Genomic DNA, 26150 nt, shown 5'->3' with positions numbered 1-26150 from the left:
TGTTTCTCTAAATCTCTCTCTCTCTCTCTCTCTCTCTCTCTCTGTCTCTCTCTCTCTTTGTTTTCATTTGTCTCCCTCTGTCGCTCATTTCTTGTCTCTTTCTCTCTTTGTCTCTGTCTTTTTTATTCTCTCTCTCTATTTATTCTCTGTCTATGCAGCCATTTTACTCTTCTCTCTCTTTCTCTCTCTCTTTTTCTCTCTCTCTTTCTCTCTCTTTCTCTCTCAAGGTTTGCTTGTCTTTCTTAGTAACCACTTCCTTTGACCAAAAAACATATAAATATATTTAAGATCAATTTGATTTAATTAATACAAAATTTTGAATCAATCAACAACCACCTTGCTTATTCTTCGTGTTCTTTGTGTTTCCTATTAATCCTATTAACAAGTGTTACCAAGTTTCCATTAAAAATGTCAACAAACGCAGCTCCGAGAGAACCTATTGATCCACCCCAAAGGTTTCCTTCAATGGTACGTATATTGTTTAAAAATTTGTTGTGTTTAGGTAGGTCCTAGTAAGAAGACTGGAAATCCAATCTTAAGATTCCACCCAAAGATTTGCGAAAGAGGACATCTGATGTGACCGCTACCAAGGGCAATGAATTCGACGAGTTTTGTTTAAAAAGGGAGCTCCTCATGGGAATCTTTGAGAAAGGATGGGAAAAGCCATCACCAATTCAAGAAGCTGCTATTCCTATGGCTCTGTTGGGTCGTGATATGTTGGCTCGAGCTAAGAATGGTACTGGTAAAACAGGTGCTTATGTGATCCCCATTTTACAAAGTTGATGTGACCGCTGATCATATCAGGCGTTAATCATTGTGCCAACTCGAGAATTGGCCTTAAACCAGTCAAATTTGTATCGAACTCTAAATATCTCAATGCTCGTGTTATAGTGACTACTGGTGGAACTAATCTCAAAGAAGATATCATGAGAATCTGAAAAAGGTAAGCGATCCTCTCAACCACCTTGTGCTCCAATCTGTGATCTAACCTCTTCTTTATTCCTCTTCTCTCAGTTCATGTCATAATTGCCACTCCAGGGCGTATTCTTTTAATCGACAAGGAGGTTGCTAAGGTTGACAAATGTAAAATGCTGGTGCTCGATGAAGCTGATAAACTACTCTCAAGACTTTAATGCTATATTAGATTCATTGATATCGTACCTTCCAAAGATAGACAAATCTTAATGTTTTCCGCAACTTTCCCTCTCACAGTAGAAAATTTTATGGTTGGTATTTCGCTTAATGTGCCCATTCAAATCTAACAGGTTGTTTCTTTCTCTCTCTCTCTCTCTCTCTCTCTCTCTCTCTCTAACAGAAAAAACATCTACACGATCCCTATGAACTAAATTTGATGGAAGAGTTAACACTTAAGGGTGTCACCCAATATTACGCATTTGTCCAGGAACGACAAAAAGTACACTGTCTCAACACTTTATTTTCTAAGTTGCAGATTAATCAATCTATAATCTTCTGTAACTCAACTCAAAGTTGAACTTCTGGAAAATATAGCAGAGCTTGGTTATTCTTGCTATTACATTCATGCTAAAATGTCCCAACCTCATCGTAATCAGGTATTCACGACTTCAGGGTGGTCTCTGCCGTAATCTAGTTTGCTCAGGTAAGCATAGAGGTCAAGAGAAGGTTGCAACCACCTTGCTCTGTTGATGGGTCAATTTTTAATCATTTTGTTTTCTCTTCCATTTAGATCTATTTACCAGAGGTATTGACAAAGCTGTCAACGTGGTGATCAATTTTGATTTTCCCAAGATGGCTGGACATATTTACATCGTATTGGAAGATCGGGACGATATGGACACATGGAATCGCTATTAATTTAATCACATATGAGGACCGATTTAATCTCCACCGAATCGAACAAGAATTGGGTACAGAAATCAAGCCAATTCCTAAAGTAATCGACAAGTCGTTGTACGTACCAGAATTCCAAATTGATGACACAGAGAATGGTGATAACAGATAATTCCGCTAAAACAAAATGAAACCGTTAAAAGATTTTGGATTGACAACCACCTAGTTTCTACTCTCTCTCTCTCTCTCACTCTCAAACTTTCTCTTTCTTCCTCTCTTTTCTCACAGCCTTTGTTGTCTCCTTCCAATGACCCTTGCAACCACCTTACATTGTAATCCTCGATTTAGATTTAATCCCTATTCTGGTCTCTTTCCTCTTTGCATCAAAAAAAATCCTGGATGTTACAAAGTACCAAAAAACCACTAATTCTGTTTATTTGTATCTTTTTCCCTCGCAACATCAACCACTTTGAATAACAAAATAGCTTCATGTTGATGGTGATAATTAAGGTTATATCTTTTTCAGGGATAATTCGTCGATTGATTGAATTCACTAATTTTTTTCTTTTCTTTTCTTTTTTTCATTTTTCTTTAGGATAAACTTTTTTCCCCCAAAATAATTATTTATTCAAATGTCAAGTAATTATTATAATTAATAATTTTTTGTTTGTATCTTTCAGAATTTCAATACCAATGCTAACCAAACAAGATACTTCGATTCAATTTTCGAAAGAAATTTTGATACGCCACCTCTGCATCCAGCAATACACTGCAAGATCATGCAACATCTCGATAGTATTGGAGCTGTATGGAGAACTCACCGATTTATTGGGACATATAAATATCATATTGATAGCAACATCGAATCCAAACTAGCGGCTGCAGATGAAGATGAAGCTAAATTGATAGCGCTGAGAATGGTTAGATTACAGAACGATGTTGATGCAATGACAGAAATGATTGAAGGTAACAATGCAAATATAAATTCAATCACTTTAGATTTTATTTAACAGAATTAAAATTATTGATTTTGTTAATTACAAGAACTTAAGCATACACTTTTTACTTTTCGCGCTTACTCTCTCTTGTTACTCTTCGGTCTTACTCTCTCTTGTTACTCTTTGGTCTTACTCTCTCTTGTTACTCTTTGGTCTTACTCTCTCTCTCTCTCTCTCTCTCTCTCTCTCTCTCTCTCTCACTCTTACTTTCTCTTACTCTTTGGTCTTCTCTCTTGTTACTCTTGGTCTTACTCTCTTGTTACTCTTTGGTCACTCTCTCTCTCTCTCTCTCTCTCTCTCTCTCTCTCTCTCTCTCTCTCTCTCTCACTCTTACTTTCTCTTGTTACTCTTTGGTCTTACTCTCTCTTGTTACTCTTTGGTCTTACTCTCTCTTGTTACTCTTTGGTCTTACTCTCTCTCGTTACTTTGGGTCTCACTCTCTCTCTCTCTCTCTCTCTCTCTCTCTCTCTCTCACTCTTTGCTTTTTGTATCTTAATTTCACAAATGTTTTCTCTGTATTTATTTATTTTGACTTATTTGTAGGTAAGCATCTAGATGGTAACGGCGACAACTCACTTGATCATGTCACTGGTCAAGTTGCGAATCTAAATTTGACTGATCAATCTAAACAGCCAATTCTACCTTTTTCAACAATCACGATCAGTTGTATAAACGATACAACTGATCATTTTTGGTCATATGACGCTCAACATCAACATGGCCAACGCGTCGATGAAGGATCTTGTGTCGATCAATGCCACTAGAAGCGATCCAATGGTTTATTTTCACAGTCAATAAAATTGTAATAATTGAGTTGGTTGTTTCTTCAAAATGAATTGGAACTTTTTGATTTATGTAAAGGGTGTTACGGATAACAAGTTAAAAAATGGGAGCTAGTGATGTAGCATAATCTTTGCATTTTTGTCAACCTTATCTGTATTTTTAGTTAAGATTGAGCTACATCACTAGCTCCCATTTTTTAACTTGTTATCCGTAACACCCTTTAATATTTAGCAAAAAGTTCATTAGGTCAATCCATTGAAAATTTACCCGTAAACTTCCAATTCATTTTGCATAAATTTACTCTGAATTTGCAAAAATCCAATTCTTTTTGCAAAAAGATTATCTTTTTAACGAATGAAGATTATCCATTTCATTTTGAAAAAGTTCCAATTGATCTTAAGGAAACAACCAACTCAAGTTGATTTGACTGTGTAATTGGGAACTTGATATATTGGGTGATAATTACATACGAATTCAAGTAACTATGGTTACATTTGGAAAATTTTCTCTCCTTAACCTTTTTTTTGCGAAAGGTTAAAGAAAAATAAAATAAAATGAAAACATCGAAAAGAAAAATTCTGAATTAACTTGCAAAAGAAACGATGGACTTTTTTTTCTTTTTCTAAATATCGAATTTCATATTTTCCTCTCTCTTTCTCTCTTTCCCTCTCTTCTCCTGTCAAAATGATGATAAAAAAATTCTGATATATTGTTATCAAGATTTTAATAATGATTCATTGTGGGTTTATAAACATCTATGAGATAAATTGTATCTTCTCAAATCTATATTGATTCTGAATTTATCATGAGAAAAATTTCCCTACTGAATGTGTGATAATTTCAACTGTATTTACTATTAAGCTGGTGTAACTTTTATCATGGATATAATCAGATAGAAATGAGTGAATCTAAACGATAACATGTTGAACAACATGAATAGGATGATTATAATGATGAGATATCATGATACCAATTGAAAAGCTCAAAGGATTTTATTGTAAATCTCACCATGAAATCAGATGAGCAGATAAGTTTATACTCACTATTTTTTTTTCTAAAGGTAATAATATTACATGTTTCATTATCGTTATCAGTGTATTATGATGATGCTGTATTATGACGATGTTTCAAGAATTATTATTACATTATATTTGGGAAGAATGATAGAAAACTTTTTCGTCTTCTGTTTTCCCCCATGTAAAAGAATCAAGAACTTTGAGAATGATAATCCAACCTGAAACAATTTAGACTCGATGAAACAAACTTTTATTCCTTCCAAGTTCGTGAAACTTTTACAGATCATCAAACCCTGAACTTTGGTGGAAATTTTCACCATCAGACTTTAAGTTGTTACGATAAGATGAGGAGAAAACTTTTGGACACCAATTAGTTTTCTCATCAATTCTTTTCTAGTGGACAGTAGAAAGTGGTCAAGATGGTTCAGTAAGATGCTCTGAACAAATGAAAATAATAATAAAAGAAAGGAAATAGTCTCAAAGTGAAATTGTTACAAAATGTTTTGATAAGAAAGAGAAGGTCAGAGTGAGTGAGAGAGTGAGTTAGGGAGAGATGATATTAGTTTATTACTTTAGTAAAGGATGAAGATGAAAAAGGAAACAAAGTCAGATAGTTAATTCAGATTGTCATTGTAACAATATTTCTCATTCAATAAAGAAGAAGAAAAAAAGATAAAATTTCAGGAAAAAAGAGACAGAGGATGAATAAGAAAATGAGAGGAAAAAAATATCTTCACAAACTAACTAACAAGTTGATTGTTATGATTATTATTATGAAATTTATCATGCTGTTAAGAGATAAAAACTCAGGATTGACTCCGAGAAAAAAAAATTCTGAGATAAAACTCAAGACTCTCACCATGATAACCTAGTTAACCTGATTTCCGTTTACTTTAGCTGAATTTGTTTTCCTCTTCCTTGTCCTCTTCATCTTCCTCACCACCACCTCCTCCTCCTTTTCCTCCTCGCCATCATCATCATCATCATCATCATCATCAAAATCATCTTCTTTCATTCTTGACTGATTTTTGTCATTTCTCCAAATTCACCTTTGATAATATTGCATCATTATTATAGCTCGTACCACCATAACTCCTCTTCCTCTCCTCCTCTACCCACCACCAAGAAAGGAGGAAAAATAAATATATCGTAAAAGTTTCATTGCAACCTGATCATCATCGTCTAGACATCAAATTCATGCTAGAAACTGATACCCAACCCTTGTGATGTGATAAACTATTGCCATTTGTTAGTTAACCTATTGGTGTGACGTTTACGTGATTTATTTTGATAAACAAGTATAAGATTATTTGTTGTTTATTGGGTTGGTAAGCTGAACTAAGCTCAACCCATTGATAACGGTAAAAATGTAATAATAACTTATTTTGCTGAAGAAAACAAAACAAACTACCACACTCTTTCAAGTTACGAAAAAATGAAACAAATAGAACGAGAAGAAAATCTCAACCAAACAAATTGATACAAAAGTTTTATACTTTTTATGTTTCTCTTTCTGTTTTCTTGTCAATTTTATTTCATTCCTTTCTTTTATCATGTAATCGATGAATTATCATTAACATCGAAACAATTAAAGTTACATTATTGATGAGAAAAAAATTCTTCTAACGAATTAAGTTTCATCTCGTTCTCTCTCTTGATTATTATCTTGAAAATAATTGTCTCTCTCTCTTTCTTTCTTTCTGCTGCTTTGAAACTTTAAAAACAAGTTTCTGTACCGCCATCACCAGATCATCCAAATTTCCCTCTTTTTTGGACTAGACTCTAGTCACTAGAGGTAAAATTCTAGCTACACTTTGTACCTGACTGAATACCTCTCCGTCTTTTGCGCTCACTCAGCTCCTCTGTCTCATCTTCATCAGCCATCTTAAAGGCCAGTTTCCGTGTATATGCTATGAATAACCTTTAATATTATTATTAGTAATGTCGGTGAATTAATCTTTTATAATTAGTTTCAAGTGTTGAATTAATAGACAAATTGTGCTTCAAAAGTGAGTGTACTTTTATATAATCGAGTCTTCGAGTCTCTCTATCTCTATCTCTCTCTCTCTCTCTCTCTCTCTCTCTCGCATCTTTATTATTATCTTGTTTCTTTTTGTCTATTAGATGACTGTTAACTACGAACAATTGAAGATGTTAATGATTTTGTATAAACGCCCATTCGGTGCTCCGTTACCTTTAGATGCGTTGGTGTTTATGTTCAATATCATAGATATTATTCATTCTCAATGGACTCCTGCAGTCGCAAGTAGAGTTTATAAAGAATTTTATATGGTTAAGTGTTCCGATCCTATTTACGATCGTTGGAGACAGAGATATTTGTGTGATCTGGAATCAATCGATCAGTCCACCGGCGAGACTCAAAAGCCAATTGGCCATCTAACCGCCGGTGTTGAGAACTTACAATTAGAGCGTCATGTTGAACAAGAACCAAGTTTACCTGAACTGAATGCAGATCAAAAATATCTTGTTGAAGCTATTTACAGGCGACGACTATCAATTCTCATTGATTGGTCATTGTTAGCCGTATTGTTGAATCTTATCCAAGAAAAAGATGATTTCAGTGGTCTCGTGATTCAGCCTTTACAGCTTACAACAAACAGTGCGATTTTATTGAAAAAACTACAAAACGTAGAAGGATCAAATCCAGTATCAAAAAGCGATTACTTGATATTGACAATTACAATGCTTCCAATAATTAAATCTGTGCTGAATTTACCCACAACCATCAAGTGTATTGAACAAATAAAACAAATTAGAACGAGAAGAAAATCTTATCCAAACAAATTGATACAAAGTTCTATGCTTTTTATGTTCCTCTGTTCTGTTTGTCAATTTTCTTTTTCTTTCTTATCATGTAATCAATGAATTATCATTTACATTGAAACAATTAAAAGTACATAATTAATAAGACCAAAAATTCTAACCAATTGTTCTTTTATACAAATAGAAAAATTATGCGTACATCTTATACGCATAATTTCTCAGTTTTCGTAGCTTTCAGCTGTACCTCCTCATGAAAATTGATCAAAAATTGATTTCGAAGTCAATGCCAACACTTCCGTCCAACGAATGTTCGTTTCTCCAATTTATTTTTACAACAAACAAACTCGATCACTTGTCGCGATTCCTTATCTGATCATGAAATCGACAAGTAAAATGCCCCTTCTACCTGGAATGATGGACTCAATCAGTGGATCAACTGGAGGGCCTGGTAATCTAATCAATTATATCAACAGTCCATTCAATCAGAAGCTTCGTTCTCGTCCGATTAACCATCTATCACCTTTACTTGACGGATTAGAACCTCGACCAACAATCGATGACCGATTATCTTATTTAAGTTACTCTTCATCTCATCATGATGAACCGGAAACTTCTGCTTCTTCTCCCCGTTGGATTACCGTTCAGGGTTCCGGTCAGAATTCAAATCATGGACTCAATTGGTTATCGAAATAAACTTTTTTTTATTTCAATCTAATCGACCATCAAATCGATAATTAAATTTTTCACACTTTTTTTTGTTCCATTGTGTTTAGATCTCATTACATTTACATGCTCAGATGCATTTACAAGCTCAATTCATCTTACTAAATATTGAAACAATTTGTAAAAACAATTAACTCATAATTATCATAACAATTTCTTTGATTATTACTTAATCATAAGGAGATGATCCAGTTATCATCTAAATATGATTGAATATTAATTCTTACTTCTCTATTACTCTTTAATGACATTTCATTCGTTTCTATTATTGGGAACTTGATATATATTGGGTGATAATTACATACGAATCTTATCTCGAAGATATTTACAGGAAATGCAACTAAATAATTAACATGTTAACTGTTAACTAATTAAACAATTTAAGTCAACAAAAAGTTCACAACCAAATAAGAAACATAATTAACACTTATGGAAACTTGTTTACATATTATGCTATTTAATAAGAAGATAAAAAAAAACAAACAATTATAAATATTATAAGATAATATCATAACTACAATTAATATATTAATCTATACAATTGATTGTTAATTAGCCTTTGGTTTTCCAAGAAAAAGACAAGAATCTAATTCAAGTTCATCTTAATAGCCTTTGCCTTTCTCTTACACTCCCTGATTGTTTTCCTTAATTTGATAATATAAACTTAATTGTCTTGCCAGAAAAACTTTTCTCAATGAAGAATCAGAAAAAGTTTAAAATTGTAATTGAAATGCATCAACATCGAGATGAATGAATCTGCTGAACCCTCAACAACCACCAAGGAATCACCTTTGCATTTGACTAATTTGTTTAATTACAATTTACTTGAAGACAAAACAATGATTTGCCATCATCATCCTCATCTAATATACATATGATTATATTTTGTTTCTTGTCTCTTTGTTCAATGTCAATACCTTGTCATCTATTTCCCACTCCCACTCTTAAACAAACGGCCGTTGCCATGATGATGAGAATGAGGATAATTATGGCAATTAAATTCCTCTATCTCTCTTTCTCTTTCCTATTATTATTATTATTATTTATTTGTTTCCTAGTTGATACAATTAACGATAAATTGGTGAAAATATTATCACCTCGAAGCAGAAAATGTAAGTAGACTAAGTAATTGACAATAAGATTTTATTTAATTACAATTTCCTACCAAACAATTTAGCATTGACTTCAAATTCAATTAAAAAAACGTCATTCAAATCTTTGCAATCTCATGAAATGTTTGGTTTCTCATCGACATTCAATCACAATTCTGATTCAATTGTATTCGGAATTCCTGGTTTTGATATTTTCCGTGGAGCAATATTATCACTAACCAACAATTTAAATCACCAACAATCAGCAAACATAACAGTAAACACAATTAAAGAATTGGATCAAGATTCTTACCTTGGTTATTCATTAGCAACTGGAATCTTTTTCAAATCGAGAGTTGAGTTAATTGTTGTTGGTGCTCCAAGAGGAAAACAATTAAAAGGCCAAGTAAGTTTAAAAATTATCTAACCAAATTATACGATTAATCAACAATTATATTGAAAATAATATTAGGTTATCATCATGTCACCAAATTCAGATGATTATGGTGAAATTATTCAAGATCTAGATGGTCATCAACTTGGTGAATATTTTGGTTACTCAATCCAATCAATTGATTTGAATGCTGATGGTTATGATGATTTACTAATTGGTGCACCTTTTTATATGCCTAAAAATAACCCAAGGGGCGATTGTGGTCAAGTCTATGTTTATTTCAGTGATGGTCAACAATTAAATGAGTCGCCAATCACCATTGATGGAGATTCACTTTTCGGATCTCGATTTGGCTCATCATTAGCAACAATTGGTGATTTTGATTCTGATGGTTTTAATGGTAATTGGAAATGTTATGTGATTTTATTATCAATAATTATCGATTTGCCCAATCGATGAGGGATAAAATACCACAGATTCGTGAGCAGATCAAGGAAGCATCCATGTCAGATTTGAAGGATTTCCTGGAAAATGTTAGAAAATTATCATCACAAATTGGAGAAATTGCCATGAAAAATGCTGCTCATCAACAGAATATTGAAGATACTTTATTAACAAGCAGTTCTAACAGTGCGAGTAACTCTTCATCCAATGAAAACAGTTCCACCAACAGTCCAAGTCACCAAGTTACGGGGAAAAAGTTACCAACAATTGTCTCGCTGAATTCAACATCGATGAACAATTTAAACAATGTCACCTCAGCGAATGCCCCATTGATTACCCCACGAAAGAAACATCGAGCCCCTAAACCACCACCAACAATGTCATCTTCAATTGAAGATGATTTAGATGAGATTGACAGTGAATCAGATTCAGATTTCACCAGAAACGGAATATCAACTGAAGATGAATTAAAAGGAACCGATATTGTTGATTTTTCACCGGTCTATCGGTGTCTTCACATTTTCGGCTGTCTTGGTGCTCGTGAACTGTTTGAAATATATTACCGCCAACAGAGACAACAACAGGCTAAACTTGTCCTTCAACCTCCGATCAACATGCACGAAAACATTGACGGTTACAAGAATTATTTCTGTGGTGTTGTTGGATTTTTTGTCATCGAAAATCATATTCTCAATACTGCTCCCGGTTTGGTAACTAAATCATATCTTGACGAAGTTTGGGAAAACGCTCTACAATCAGTGATCGCCTCGCTACGAACCTATTCATCGTATTGTACTGATGAAAATCTGATGCTCCAAATCAAACGGATTATCATTTTGTTCAGTCAAACACTTCAAAGTTATGGTTACAATGTTAATCCTTTTTTCAATCTACTCATTGAAATTCGTGATCAATATAATGAGATTTTAATGAAACAATGGTGTTCATTGTTTAGATCAATTTTCGATGGTGATAATTATCATCCAATTCAAGTTGAATCTCAATCTGAATATGATAAGATAATCAGTGAATTCCCTTATTATGAGGGTGAAGTAATTTCAACCGGTGATTCTGATTATCCTAAAAAATTTCCTTTCTCATTGTTTGTACCCAAAGTTTTCACCCAAGTGAAGCGTTTCATTAACGCTTGTCGACAATTCTCACAAGATCTTAATATAAGTCAAACTGAAATCGAGGATATGGTCCGAAAGTCAACTAATCTTTTACTTACTCGAACTCTTTCCGGCTGTTTATCTGTTCTAATTAAGAAACCGAGCCTTGGTTTACTTCAGTTAATACAAATCGCGATAAACACCAATTACCTGGAAGACTCAATGAGTTTCTTGGAGGAATATATTTCTCAACCCTTACAGGCCACTGGACTTGGTTCACCAATTGGCGCTTCGACAACTACCGTTGGTGAATTAGCCGGTGGATCACATCTTGCCAAACTTCAAGGAAGCTCGATGTTCAAAGATGCTCGATCTGACGCTGAATCTCAAATATACTTTCTGCTTAATAAAAAAATCGATGAATTTTTGGACATTGCTGATTATGATTGGCTGTTGGTTGAATCATCGGGTGTTGCCTCTTCTTATATTACCGATCTCATCAAATTTTTAACCTCGACATTTCAAGCATTCACCAATTTACCTCTTAAAGTTGCCCAAACGGCCTGTGTTTCGGCCTGTAAACACATGGCCTCATCTTTGATCAATTTTCTACTCGACGAAGATGTCAAAGCGATTTCAATGGGAGCATTAGAACAATTTAATCTCGACCTGTTACAATGTGAATTTTTCGCCAACTCTGAGCCAGTCAAAGGTTTCGAAGACAATACACTTCAAATGTGTTTCGCTGAATTAAGACAATTAGTTGATCTCCTTCTCACTTGGCAATGGTCAACTTATATTGCTGATTATGGTAAACAAGATAGTAAATATTTACGAGTTAATCCTCAGGTTGCTCTTAATCTACTCGAAAAGATTAAGGAAGCGGATAAAAATCGTAACATTTTTGCTTCGTTAAAGAAGAATGAGCGAGATAAAAGAAAATTAGTCGATACTGTAATTAAACAGTTGAAACAATTAATAGTTGCTGCTAATTCTAATTAATCAAAGAAAGAACCAAAAATGTGTAAAAAGAAACCAAATATTAATAAATTAATTTAAAAGATAAAAGAGAAAAAATTGGTTCAAATATATCATATGTTGTGTCATGATAAATTGTTAGCATTTAATTTGTGGCAATTTGTGAGTTAAAATTAATCAAAATGATTAGAGGTATGATTATAATACAGTTTGGCCTCAGTAAATTTTGTATATCAAGATAATTTGGCAGATATTAAAAAAGAGAGACTAGATTATTGTAGAAAGTATATTTACATGTATCATGCTGATTGTTGACGGGAAATTAATTGTCACCTTGGATTTGTAATCAGATTTAAACTTCCCTTGAATTTAAAGATTACCAATGTGATGAAACTTTTTCAACTTCTCCGGGAGATTATCCTTAAACAGAACTGGATCTGCCCTGAATTCAACGGTTTCCAAAGGCATGTAGCCATAAATTTCTGTAAATTCATTGATGCACTTTGATCGAGCATTCAAATGATAAAGTACATCTTTGGATAACATTCCGCCGTTGACACATTCGGGACAACGGAACTTTTTCCTTGGTGCCACTTTAATTGGTCCTTTTCCGGTGACATTGGAGACAAGAAAATTCATCGCGATATCTTCACAATTCATCTGAGCATCTACTTGATCCTTGATTACCTTTGGCATCTCAAAAGTGTATAAATAATTGTAAAACTATGAAAGAAACAACAATTAGAAAACATTGATTTGAAAGGTTCCATCAATTAAATCAATTAAGCAACAAACCTTATGATAAAAAGCAGCTCCCGTTAGAACCATGGAAACGTCATTAGTCCATTCAGACTCGTAGCGATATTTATGAGTAAAATTATTCCACCGATGAACCCGAGAAGGAAAACCAACGATTCGATCAGCAAACTCTCTCCATACTTGAAAAGCAAACTCAAGTTCGTCTGGTGTTAACATTATAATATCATCGTCGATGGCAAGAATGGCCTCAGTTTCGATATCTTTAAATGGATAGAATCGATTGGATAATTTGTTCTTTTTAGTTTTGATCACTTTCAACGGAACGCTAATTTTAGGCCATTCGTCGGCAAGAGGAGGGTCTTTTTCTTGATTATTCCAAATCACTAAAACTTTCACACAACTTGGAGCTTGAACAACTCGATGAATGACTTGGTACAAACTTTCCACTCGGTCGTAAGTGAGTATCACCGCTGTGAAGCCTTTATAAGGTCTAGATGATAATTTTGGGTTAATCAGAGAAAGAGGTTTTAAATGGGAACCGATTTTTAGATGATTCCATTTAGATCGAGTAATCACCGATTGTGGGAATATCCTTTCATTGATCAAAGATAATGTTGACAATGTAATCGATTTAATTGAGCTAAAATATCGTCTCCAAATAGAAACCCCTTGCTCCTTCATCTCAGTGATACGATCGGTTGATATATCGTTTAAAATGTTCATCAAACGATGAAAAGCATGTTCGGTAATTCTGATTGATATACTTCGCCAATCGATTTTATCTTGAAAGGGGAGCACATAATTGTCCATAATTATCACCGGAATACAGCCCATCATGAGAGCATCGCTGAGAAATGGTGATCCTAAAAATGGCGTTTCCATGAATAAACAGAAATCGGCAGAGGTTAAAATCTCAGGGTATTTTAGTTTCAAATTTCTTTGGTTATTACACCTCCAGGAAGATATATTAACTGTCAGATCACATTGAGATTCTAAAAGGATTAATTTATCAGAGTTGTCTTCCTCCATTTTGGTTAAAATTTTTTTGGCAACCGGATTAATAAAAAGATTAATTTGTGGGCACATTAAAAGCCAATGTCTTCGACCGTAACTGGTTAATTTGACCTCATCATCGGGTGAACGAAAAATGTATTGATTACTAAAAGGACTAAACACTGGTATTGATAAATCAAATTGTGGACGGAAAGACCAACTATCGAAACCTCCTGAGGCAATCATCGCTTTTCCAAGTTTAATATTTAATCGATGGTTATAATCAGGATTAGAGGATGGAAGAAAATTAAAGATGAGATGATTTCTTCCATCGTCATTCCAATGAGATAGAGAAGCAAAAATTTTCGAAATTTCTTCAGGTCGCAAATAATTTTGACTTAAAGTGTCAACTGTTGGAATAAATATACATGCCGATCTTGGATCATCAACAAAATAATCACTTTCTTGAATCGCCTTCAATAGTTGATGAAATTCCTCAGTAAATTGAGCCGAAATATCTAAACCACCGTTGTCTTGATATCTTTTGATTGGATAAAGGTAAACTTTTAATCGACCATCATCTGGATCACAAAGATAAACATCGAAACAGTTAAAATGATTACATCCTTTCACCGTTTCAATTGCTGTTGGCCGAGTATTGCCAATGATGATTGTTTCACTATTTTCTGGATCGATTAATCTGAAAGGTTCATAGTAATGGTCAATATCATATCCATTGTCGGAGTTTCTATTGGAGAATATATTGATAAACAAGAAATAGATTGCTTCCAGCAGAGCCAAGAAGACAAGAAAATAGAGTGAAAATTTAACGATCAATCTGATTTGCTTCTTGATATTAGAAGATGAGAAGAAGAAATAAAATTTCATTCTTCTAGATGGTTCAAAGTAAATCTCATCTGTTTCGACTTAAGAGACAACATATCAGGAGCCAAAACCAATAGAAATATTTCATCACTGGAACCGAATCTATTAAATAAAAGAAATAATAATTATTAATCAATCGGTTGATAAAACACAAAAATTGGAGAGAAAATAATTAAATGAATGGGAAAACAGTTCTAATGAGGAAATCTATTGGATTAAAAGTAACATTTAATGACCATTAATTACCTTTGATTAATAAGTATTGCAATTTGAAAAGAAATCAACAAAATTAACCATTTAAAACCACAATTAAAACGCAATTAAGTGAGTTAATTAAACTCAACGGTTGAGTTTCAACCCCAAGAAAAAACTGAAAAAATGTAAACATTTCACAGGAAAACAAAGAAGGCGCCAAGTTTAAAATTCGAATTTTTTATTTTCGTGAACATTATGATATTGATAATCTGAGAATCTCGACAAGTCTAATTGCAATTATATTTAGATTTTAACTCTGTTAACAGAAATTCAATTACATGAAGCTTTTGAATAGTCACAATACTTATATGTCTAGTATTTGGCAGTTTAGGATATACTTTTGGATCATTAAATCAACGAGCTAAGAAATTAAGATCATATTGATAATTTAATTCTCGATTCGCGATTTAAATTTATCAGATTACTAACAATTTAAAGGGGAAACATTTCTAACAGTTGAGGTTAATTGTTAATAAGATTATTCTTCGTTGGCGTTAATTTCTGCCCAACTTTCCTTCCAGGTCAATTCAATCGGTTTTCCAATTCGAGCTGATTCCTTACACGCTTGAGCTACTTTAGTGGCCGCCATCACCTCCATTGGTTTTACTTCAATTGCGCTCAAACCTGAAAAAGCAATTCGTTAATTAGTATTAGGCTAATGAGAGGTTTATAATTTACCTTTGATACAGTCGACAAAATGTTCTAATTGATTAGTATAAGATTCAGTAAATCGGGAAATATGACAATGATGATAAGGAACTGTAGTTGATCCCGATTCAGAATCTAGAGTAACATAAGTTGGTCGAGTTGAAGGTCCAGTTAACAGACCTTTAGAACCGAAAACCTCGAGTCGTTGGTCATAACCATAAACAGAAGATCGAGACATATCGATGGTTCCTAAAACACCAGAGGTAAATTTAAGAACCACAACAATAGTATCGTAATCGCCTGAATCTCGAATTTCAGGATCAAAAGCTGTCCCCGTGGCGATAACAACATTCGGATATTCACCAACAATCCAACAGATCAGATCAATGTCATGTATCGCTAAGTCCAGGAAAATATTAGTCGATCCTTTATAAGCTGAATGACGAAGTGAATCTCGGGAACACATTTTAACCCCATGAATTGTACCGATCTCTCCCTTTTTGACACGATGTCGAACGATACGAAACGCGGGATCGAACCGTCGATTCATAACAGTTAACACAGGAAGATTTCGTTGTATTGCTAATCTGAACACTTTTTCAATGGCTTCGATGCGCTCGGCTAATGGCCTTTCACACATGACCGCTTTTCCAGAACTCAAAGATTTAAGAGTTAGGGACTCATGAAGTCCCGTTGGAGTGCTGATGATTACAGCATCCACATCGGGGTCACTAAAAACTTCGTCGGCACAATTAGGGTGAATCATCTTTACGTCTTTAAGGTTGTACAGGTACTCGAAATAATTTGCACGTTCGACACAAGATTCAACGCAATAGACCAATTGAAGTCGTGGATTTTTCAAGACACGATCAATCCAAACTGTTCCAATTCGACCTAAACCAAACAGAGCCACACGAACTCTACTTTGATCATAGTGTAAAAGTCCATCTTTACCGACCAATTTGACCGCTTTCTCTATTTTGTCTGAATCATGAACGTAACCATTTCGAAGGACCTTCCAACCAGTAGCGTCTCTTTGATATCTAAACATTTTCAATGATACAAATTTTTTAATCAAATTGGAAAATCACAATTAATCTAATTTACTCTCAATTATTATAATTAAAGATCAATATTAAAAAAAATCCATCTAACTGTCACCACGATGAATATGAAAATAATACTATGAACAGTTCAGTTGATTTAAAATAATGATATGAAACTGATCATAACCTCTAATTATCACGGTGATCATGTGTATTAGATTAGTAATCAATAGTAATCAAAATATGAACCATTGTTTCAATCGGTCCAATGATCATAATTAAAGCGAAATAACAACAAAAAATTAACATGAGTTATTCATGTAACAATCAGAATCAAGAATTATGGTCAACCAACTGTGTTCATGGTCATTCAGGTGTAATTATATATTCACTAGCAAATGACAATTTTAATTGATCAAATAGACCTGACAATCAAGTGAATTCATTCAAAGTGGAAAGGCATAATCAACAATCAAAAAAAGAATCAAGTAATTAGAGACTGTGATTAAAACGGATTGAAATCAAATTTAGATAAAAAAAACTCCAAGAAAAAAGTATCAACTTACTTTTGGAAAAGGAAATCGTATTCACATCCAAGTCTGATCATTACTTATTCTTGATTGTTCACAATTAACCACAAATGATGAACTATTCCAGTTAAACTTTGTACCAAACTCAATTACAATTAAAGTCCAAACAGCAATTAAGCTCAATGAGTAGACTAGAGATTCTCTTATATAACAATTAAAAAGTATTCTGACAGAATTGATCCAACTTTTTCTAATCATTTGCTCCCTCTGATGATTGATATTAATTATCATGGGTCCTAATTAATTGTTATCGTTTATCCTTCACCTAATCTCGATTAATTGTTCACCTTCATCAATATTGTCCTAAATACTATGGACCATTAATTAATCGCCAAAATTTGATTATACAAAATTAACGATATATCCAATCAAGATTCATTTTATGATCTCATCTTAATTGTTTTACATTCAAAAATTAATCTCTCATTAATTATGCTTTGTTTGAGATTTATGAATGCTATGAATTATTTAATTTGATCATAACTTTGCACACAATCAAAGAAATTAATTGTAATTGTTGAAGATCTAAACTTAACTGATTATTTGAGCTTCGTGACTTTCAATTTATTTTTGATTGTAGATACTTAATTAGACAATTAACAAACCATGAAAAGTTGAAATTGATCACCTTTAATTGCTTCGTAAATCAAAAGTATCAACAATTAATCAATTCAAATCCACTCGAGATCAAAATCAATTTCGATTTTTTTTCTGATATTAAACAAAAGAGATTCCGATCTATTAATCATAATATTAATAAATATTAACTTGATAAGTTTAATTCAGTTGATTTCAAATGCTTAAAAAAATTTCGAAAAAGATTTATCTAAATTACAATTTACGCCGATGAAAGCATTTATCGAGAATTGTCTTGGTATTGGAATTGTTGAGAACTCAGGATCAAAATCATTTTCTAGAATAATTAATAAAGTGATTCAACATTTGCCTGAAGAGAAATTGGTTGAAGTCTTTTTCCTCGATTGGGGAGTAACATATAAATTCCCTGAGAAATTTTGTTTTACAATCGACGAAAAGTTCATCAGGCGATTACCATTCCAAGCAATCAAATATTCGTTGGTCGGTGTTGAAAGAAATGTCGACCCAAATACTATTTATGATTTAACTCGAACTTCTGACGAGTTATTCAAACACATTCTTCTCGAAAATATCGATGGAACTAAAGAAAAGGGTTAAATCGATTTGTTCATATTGATCCTTTCGGTGTGCGATGTCCGTTTGAGAGCAATTATTTTCAAGTTAAACTGGATCGCCTGTAATTAGCTAATCACAGTTTAATCCATTCTCACCTCTAGAAGGGAAACAATTTAATCAATTTGATCATCCAAATCATGTAATCAACATTACATTTACAGCCATTATCATAGTGATCAAATCAATTGTTTCCAAGTTGATACAAATTCACAATTATGTACAACAATCACTGAGACTGATCAAAATAATCATATTACAATTAACCCAAAAGGGAAAAAGTCATCACAATGATTATCAGGAAAGAGACAAAGGTAACAATTAACTAATTTACGAATTTTTTTCTAATTAACAATTAACCATTAATATTAATGCCATGTAAATGATAATTATCTTTTATTGATCACTAATTTATTGTTGAATATGGACAAGGTCAGTGTCAAGGTTAATCATAACCTAATTTGCTTGGTTGATTTCATTTAAATCCATCGAGTTTCATCAACTAATTAAGTTGATTATCAATGAATAGTTAATCACAAACCCAATGTATCCTCTATTAGCATATTAAAAATGATTAAAAGTAACCATGGTTAAATTAATTGTCTCATAATTGTTGCTACGACTTGATGGTGACCAAAGACACCAATTAATGAGTAAAAATTAATGACAAAATTCACAATTAACTTTGTTTGTCTATTAAGACAAAACAGATTAAATAAATTTTATTAATGGCTATAATTGGATGATTAAGAAGACGAAGAAGAATTGAAAATTAAAAGCAATTAAATACAATTATTTACAATAAAGTTGATCAGTTAATTGTGATAGTCTAATTTAACTTTGGCATCTTAATAAAACGGCAGCATCGGACATGGAGCAGCCAATTAAAAGGTCAGGGCAATTATCGTTGTCCACGTCAATTGTTGAGTAAATACTGGACCCAAAACTGGACAATCCAAATGATTTAGAGGAATCGATTTTCTTGAATTGTAAGAATCAAATTAAAAAACAATTTAGCATATGATCAACAATCAATCAACTATAAATCGTATCATTTACCTGGAAATATTTTCTACTTGATTTAATTGTGGAACCAGAATAAATATAAACGGAACCTGATCCTTCATTTTCCTGTGGAGCTCCAACAGCAAAATCTAAGAGAGAAAATTTATTCACTGATTTAGTTAATTGTTGATAATAAAATCATATAACATTTCCAATTACCATTAAAACCATCAGAATCAAAATCACCAATTGTTGCTAATGATGAGCCAAATCGAGATCCGAAAAGTGAATCTCCATCAATGGTGATTGGCGACTCATTTAATTGTTGACCATCACTGAAATAAACATAGACTTGACCACAATCGCCCCTTGGGTTATTTTTAGGCATATAAAAAGGTGCACCAATTAGTAAATCATCATAACCATCAGCATTCAAATCAATTGATTGGATTGAGTAACCAAAATATTCACCAAGTTGATGACCATCTAGATCTTGAATAATTTCACCATAATAATCATCTGAATTTGGTGACATGATGATAACCTAATATAATTTTCAATATAATTGTTGATTAATCGTATAATTTGATTAGATAATTTTTAAACTTACTTGGCCTTTTAATTGTTTTCCTCTTGGAGCACCAACAACAATTAACTCAACTCTCGATTTGAAAAAGATTCCAGTTGCTAATGAATAACCAAGGTAAGAATCTTGATCCAATTCTTTAATTGTGTTTACTGTTATGTTTGCTGATTGTTGGTGATTTAAATTGTTGGTTAGTGATAATATTGCTCCACGGAAAATATCAAAACCAGGAATTCCGAATACAATTGAATCAGAATTGTGATTGAATGTCGATGAGAAACCAAACATTTCATGAGATTGCAAAGATTTGAATGACGTTTTTTTAATTGAATTTGAAGTCAATGCTAAATTGTTTGGTAGAAAATTGTAATTAAATCAAATCTTATTGTTAATTACTTTGTCTACTTACATTTTCTGCTTCGAGGTGATAATATTTTCACCAATTTATCGTTAATTGTATCAACTAGGAAACAAATACCCGTTGGTTGTTGATTGTTGTAAGCATGAAGGTGACCACAGATTGTGATTAAATTGTTAACTTGATCAACGGCTAAATTTAATCCAAGATTCATCCCAGAAGTGAACGGAGTCTTAATTTTAACCAATTTACTATTATCTAACCAAGAGAAATCAATTAATTGTGATTTTTGATCATTGATCAACTTACTTACTTTTTAAGTCTAATTGAATTTCGTTACATTCTGATGATTTCAGTTATCATTAACAACAGGAATAAACTAATCCAGTTTGAGGAATTGTAATTAAATTTGAACTACCTTTAGGAGCTCCAATGATAAACCTAAAAGTTAATCAAATGTAGCTTTAATTTAGTAAACAATTAACAGATCAAAATTACCTAATTCTGTCCTTTGATTTAGTTATAGCAACAGATGATCCAAAGGCTTGGTGATTGTGATTAACTTTAGGAGGTTTGAATATAACTGCATGATCAGTGTCAAATTTAATTGTAACAATATAAGAAAAGTTAATTAGTAACATGAAAATTCAAATGAATTGAGATAAATCATGATTAGAGAAACACTTAATTAAAATCCTGAGGAAAACGTTAATGGTGATTGGGAAGAGACATTGATCAAAGTGAGTGAGAAATTAAATTTTGTGAAAAGTCAAACTGATTATCTAATTTAGTTTGTTAATCTGTTGACCAGCAAAGGAAATTAATTGATTAGATTAGATTGATTTTGAAGACAATTTTTGTTTTATTTGATTGATTAAAATATTATACCAAAACAATTGATTGTGTGTACAATTTATTAACTATTGGATTTTAATTAATTCAAGATAACTGACATGATTAAAAGGTAAACCAATCTATTGCTTAATTAATCATGGATTATGATGCTTTCATTTTGTTTAATTGTTTTAACATGAATAATTAGTTGAGTCCCTTTTGTTGTTGAATTGGTTGATTAGCTGGTTAATTTTTAAATCAACAGGTAGACAACATTTAATTGCATTAAATTTGTACTTAAAATATTAACATAAACGAAGTAAAGAAATTTAGAAAGAGAGAGAGAGAGAGAGAGAGAGAGAGGAATTTAATTGCCATAATTATCCTCATTCTCATCATCATGGCAACGGCCGTTTGTTTAATTCCTTGCACTGGATTAAGGTGAAAATTCAATTGAATGATTTTCAGATGAACAATCAAAATTATCAACAGGAAAGTTTAAGGAGCTTTATTTGTGTTGGATTCCAATGGGAGATTAATCAATTGTTGTTTAGATGAAAATTACTTGATCTTTCATCTTGGATTTTTCGAAGGCAGATTTAATTTGGTTGAAAACTTGATCCGGTTTAAGATCAGCATCAACTGAAGAGTGGATTCCTCTCTTGATATAATAAGAAACTAACGGTTTGGTAAGATCATCATAGGTTTGTAGTCTTTTTCTCAATGCCTCCGGGTTATCGTCAGACCGACGGATCAAAGGTTCACCAGTTACCTGTAAAAATATATGAGCCAACAAGGAAGTAAAATAGATAGAATTAGTATTTCGAATTAAACAATAATGTTAACAATTTGATACTCACATCATCAATCATGTCTTTTTTTGGAGGATAAAATTCTTCATGATAAGTTCTACCACTGGAAGGATGAATAAGACGACCACAAATACGGCGAACAAGTAAATCTTCATTAACCTTAAATTCAATAACTGAATCAAGCTGAGTATTTCTTTTCTCTAGTAAATTATCCAACTGAAAATAAAAGGAAACAAAGAGATGATTAGATTAAAATCAAGTTAAATGAGAAAAGAGAACGAGATAAAAAAAGTCGAGTCATGATTGTTAGATTTTCTCCAGTATAACGTTTTCCTATGTTCATATAACAAGGTGATTAAAATCTAAAGTCGGTGCCTCAATTTCAAGACAGAGATTAAAGATTCGATAATCACTAAGAGTTGATTTGATTGGAGATATATTTTGAACTTGATCAAAAGTTAACATAGAATCCAATGTATTTTCACCAATACACACATAAGCACCAGTTAACTACAGTTGGGTAAATAATAAGACAATTAATCTTTGATCAGTTTAAATCAAAATCATCTCCATCCTCATCTGAAACTTATTACCAAAAAAATGATCATTTTCCTTTGTATAATTACTACACTAGATTGTTGATGTTTACATGTATTACATGTTTTGACTTGTTTTTTTTTCTTTTGTCTCTTGTATGTCAAGTCAATGTCAATTATTACTCAAGTTAAATTACCTTCTCAGCTTGAACAACAGTCCGTGGAAATCCATCTAGAAGAAATCCATTCCCACATTCAGGTTTATCCAGATTGGAATCAATCAGTTTAACTACCAGCTCATCATCAACCAATTTACCAGAATCCATTATATTTTTAACATATTTACCCAAATCTGAACCAGATGAAACCTCCGCTCTAAGCATATCACCAGTAGCTAATTGACAAACACCATAAGTTGATTTAACATGTTGAGCCTGAGTTCCTTTACCAGAACCAGGAGGACCAAGGAAAACTGCATTAATCCCACTTCGGTTGGAATAGAGTTTCTGGTAAGCAAATGTTGCACGAGCTCGATCACTAAAATCAGGAGCTGATTCCCTGTTAGAATTAGATGGTGGCATCTTCAACGCGAATCAATCACAAAATAGAAAAAAAATAAAACAATTACTACAATAATTTCAAAGAAAAATAACCCAACAATCAAAAAAGGAAACCAAATCAACTAGAATATTAAAAGACCAGAAAAAAAAGTCAATCCAACAGATGGAAAAGAATTTAAGTTGTTTTCTTTTCTTTTCCACCAGAGGCGCAGTGAATCGACGTTTGTTCTTTTGTTTATCTCATATGTTAATCTTTCAGTTTAATTGTTTTTCCTTTCTGATTATCGATCAACTTTCTATTCTTTCTTTTCTCATGAGTAATACTCGATTGATTTAAATTGTGCCATCTTTTATTGAGATTCATCATTGATCAGAAAAGTGTATCATCGTAACTTGAAACAATTCTTTGGGTTTTCATCTTTGTTTCTCTCCTTAACCCTTACCCAGCTTCTAATCCATTGACTCTCCTTGCCGATGGTAAACAAAAACTGATCAACGTAATCAACCTTGATTCAATTATCACCAAATGAATCTGTAAATTTTTACGAGAAAAAAGTACCTCATCTACTGGCCTCATTTCCTATCCTTTACTGTTTTACTTTAGTCGTTTTGGTTTGCTGATATTTTCGCTTTTTGTTTTGGAAAAAATATTCTCAGACCAATAAACTTTATATACTAACCAGAAAACCGGAAAAGATGACTAGTGAAAACAAACTCGGAAACAATTCAACTGAAAAGAAACAATCGGCTGATGTTTATCATGCAAAATCGAAACAACGTCAATGGACCAAATCATTTTTAGCGATACCAATTTTAATTTTATTTATTGCCTTTTGTTATCAATCATATATTTCATCATTCAGGCCAATTGAGAAGCGGCTGGTGGATACATTGAATAGTTTACTTGCTATTGAAAGAGATGGTCAAGTTAATGTTAATGCTAAAATTGCCATTGGTTATGGAGCTTGTCTTGACTACGTTGTACCTTCTCGATGTTTAATTTTAAATCATCATAAACCACCAGTTAATCCTTTTCACCATGTATCAGTTGATGATAAAGATGAACTTCTCGAAGTATTTGCTTACTATTTTAACCATGGAGCTGCAGCTGAAAGGTACATTAACAATCAAAGTTTATTTAAAGAACTTGTCTCAATTAGTGAAACCTGTGATATTTTAAAATCTATTGGAGGTAATGCACCAATTATGGCTTCTCGTTTGGCTAAAGAAGGGATCAAAAATATCTTACTTGGAGCTCATATGTCACCTCAATTGAGTAAATATTTGACCTCAAGTATAACCATCGCTGGACCTTCAACGGAAACCGATGATGTTCATCTTTTAATTGAATATCCAACTGGAGAGAATTGGTTAGACCTTTACTCATCTCCAAGAGCGAATCGTTTTATTGTACATAATGATGATAATAATCCTCTTCTCAAATCATTGGAAATATTTCACCGACAAATGAATAACTTTCAACCTGATTTATTTGTTATCGGAGGCTTACAAATGATGGAAGGTTATCCAGGAAATAGTGAAAAGAAACGCTCTCGATTGGAGAAAGTTAGTTCATACATTAAAGAAAATTTCAAGCATCGTGGTGATAATAAACAGACCAAACTTCATTTTGAAATGGCATCTTATTCAGACGAAACTATCCTTCGTGATATTATTCAACTGATATTGCCCCATGTTGACTCGCTGGGAATGAATGAGCAAGAATTACCTAATCTTTATCAAATGTTAACCTTTGGCAATTTAACTCTGGTCTCTGATCCATATCCTCGAGTTGCTACAGTTTTGGATCAAATGAGGGACATTTACGAGGCCATGTTTTCCTTTACAAATGGTCGGATTAGTCGGATTCATGTTCACACTTTAGCTTTCCAAGCAATACTAGTTCATGCCAATTCTGATTGGAAAAATTCAGCTGCTGCCGCTGCTAAAGCTGCTCTTACTTCACATCGGCATACATGTGGATCTGATGAGATTGACTCAGCGAAAGCGAGACTAATCATGGATGAATCATTTTCAACAACACGAAGTTCAAAACAAAACATCCAACGAATAGTTTTCAATTCAAATGTTCCAGTAGCCTGTTGGTCAGAAACTCTTGATAACAAGCAGAAAATTCAATTCTGTGTGGCTCCTGTTCTGGTTTGCACCAATGTTTTACAAACTGGAGGTGGAGGTGATAATGTTTCCGCCGCTGGTCTTGTACTTCAAATTTAAAAAAAAGGCAACAATATGACCCATCTAATTATTTGATCACGAAATTTATCTTTACCCATCTTTAGATAAGAGCTTAGAACAAGAATTGTAATATTATTCAAAGGAGACTTATATTCCACATTATTTATTGATTCGATATTTTCTTATCAAGTCAAAAAAGACCAACAACAATTTGACCATCGATTAATACTAATCATTATTTTCATCTCTATTTATTACTCTAATTGCTGTAATTGATCATGGAACCAAAAAAAACAAAGCTTATCCACTCTCATTTCATTTCGGATTAAAAGTTTATCCCACTGTCATGAAAAGAACATAAAATTTGCGGAAAAAATCTTGATAATAAAACCCAATTAACTCCGATAGTTAATTTGTTGTGAAAACAATTAACAATCTTATCAGTTTATGATTCTTTATGGACGAAAAGCGGATCAAGGAAAATTCAATATAATGTTTGTTTACAATGTTGGTATTCATCATTTATATTACATTAATATTAAGAAGAGAGAGAGAGAGAGAGAGAGACAATTGGTTAATTGTAATCCATTAGAAAACAATTAAGAAAAAAATGACTGGAATCGGAAATTGATTAATTGTATTTTCTTATAAAACAAAACAGCGGAAAAAAAGTCAATTAGGTAATGAGGAAAAAAATAAACAATCAGATGATCAACAAGGTAAGGGCAGTCTAATTGTGATGATTA

General features: G+C 32.7%; 5 protein-coding genes, 1 long non-coding RNA gene and 2 pseudogenes across 6 annotated transcripts; 4 read left to right on the top strand and 4 right to left on the bottom strand.

The window, feature by feature from the left end:
* The first annotated feature begins 408 nt into the window (after nt 1-408).
* On the top strand, nt 409-7604 carry LOC128388376 (probable ATP-dependent RNA helicase DDX6; annotated as a pseudogene).
* A 1553-nt stretch (nt 7605-9157) lies between these two features.
* LOC128388513 (uncharacterized) lies at nt 9158-9709 on the top strand. Its single transcript, XR_008325282.1, has 3 exons — nt 9158-9225; nt 9291-9610; nt 9677-9709. It is a non-coding gene; the product is annotated as an uncharacterized LOC128388513 (long non-coding RNA).
* Nucleotide 9710: 1 nt separating this feature from the next.
* Nucleotides 9711-12230, top strand: LOC128388424 (exocyst complex component 6B-like). Its single transcript, XM_053347818.1, has one exon. The coding sequence runs from the start codon at nt 10009-10011 to the stop codon at nt 12154-12156; it is 2148 nt and encodes a 715-aa protein (XP_053203793.1). The 5' UTR covers nt 9711-10008; the 3' UTR covers nt 12157-12230.
* A 15-nt stretch (nt 12231-12245) lies between these two features.
* On the bottom strand, nt 12246-15151 carry LOC128388414 (exostosin-2-like). Its single transcript, XM_053347805.1, has 3 exons — nt 15016-15151; nt 12928-14871; nt 12246-12855 (listed from the first exon to the last, which is right to left on the bottom strand). Exons 2-3 carry the CDS (start codon nt 14770-14772, stop codon nt 12502-12504), a joined length of 2199 nt encoding a protein of 732 aa, XP_053203780.1. The 5' UTR covers nt 14773-14871; nt 15016-15151; the 3' UTR covers nt 12246-12501.
* Nucleotides 15152-15393: 242 nt separating this feature from the next.
* Nucleotides 15394-17430, bottom strand: LOC128388452 (inositol 2-dehydrogenase-like). The gene is made up of 3 exons (XM_053347849.1): nt 17285-17430; nt 15703-16715; nt 15394-15648 (listed from the first exon to the last, which is right to left on the bottom strand). The coding sequence occupies exons 1-3, from the start codon at nt 17323-17325 to the stop codon at nt 15503-15505; spliced, it is 1200 nt and encodes a 399-aa protein (XP_053203824.1). The 5' UTR covers nt 17326-17430; the 3' UTR covers nt 15394-15502.
* A 1785-nt stretch (nt 17431-19215) lies between these two features.
* LOC128388330 (integrin alpha-4-like) lies at nt 19216-21421 on the bottom strand (annotated as a pseudogene).
* LOC128388661 (adenylate kinase-like) lies at nt 21309-23372 on the bottom strand. Its single transcript, XM_053348090.1, has 3 exons — nt 22846-23372; nt 22161-22328; nt 21309-22072 (listed from the first exon to the last, which is right to left on the bottom strand). Exons 1-3 carry the CDS (start codon nt 23227-23229, stop codon nt 21851-21853), a joined length of 774 nt encoding a protein of 257 aa, XP_053204065.1. The 5' UTR covers nt 23230-23372; the 3' UTR covers nt 21309-21850.
* Nucleotides 23373-23478: 106 nt separating this feature from the next.
* LOC128388651 (ADP-dependent glucokinase-like) lies at nt 23479-25654 on the top strand. Its single transcript, XM_053348083.1, has one exon. The coding sequence runs from the start codon at nt 23905-23907 to the stop codon at nt 25441-25443; it is 1539 nt and encodes a 512-aa protein (XP_053204058.1). The 5' UTR covers nt 23479-23904; the 3' UTR covers nt 25444-25654.
* Nucleotides 25655-26150: the final 496 nt, after the last annotated feature.

The sequence above is a fragment of the Panonychus citri genome, unplaced genomic scaffold (assembly GCF_014898815.1).
Source record: "Panonychus citri isolate SS breed McGregor unplaced genomic scaffold, ASM1489881v1 Contig00004, whole genome shotgun sequence".
Taxonomy (NCBI): Eukaryota; Metazoa; Arthropoda; class Arachnida; order Trombidiformes; family Tetranychidae; genus Panonychus; species Panonychus citri.
Note: the sequence above shows the minus strand (reverse complement) of the source record. Positions and strands in the feature narration are given on the sequence as shown.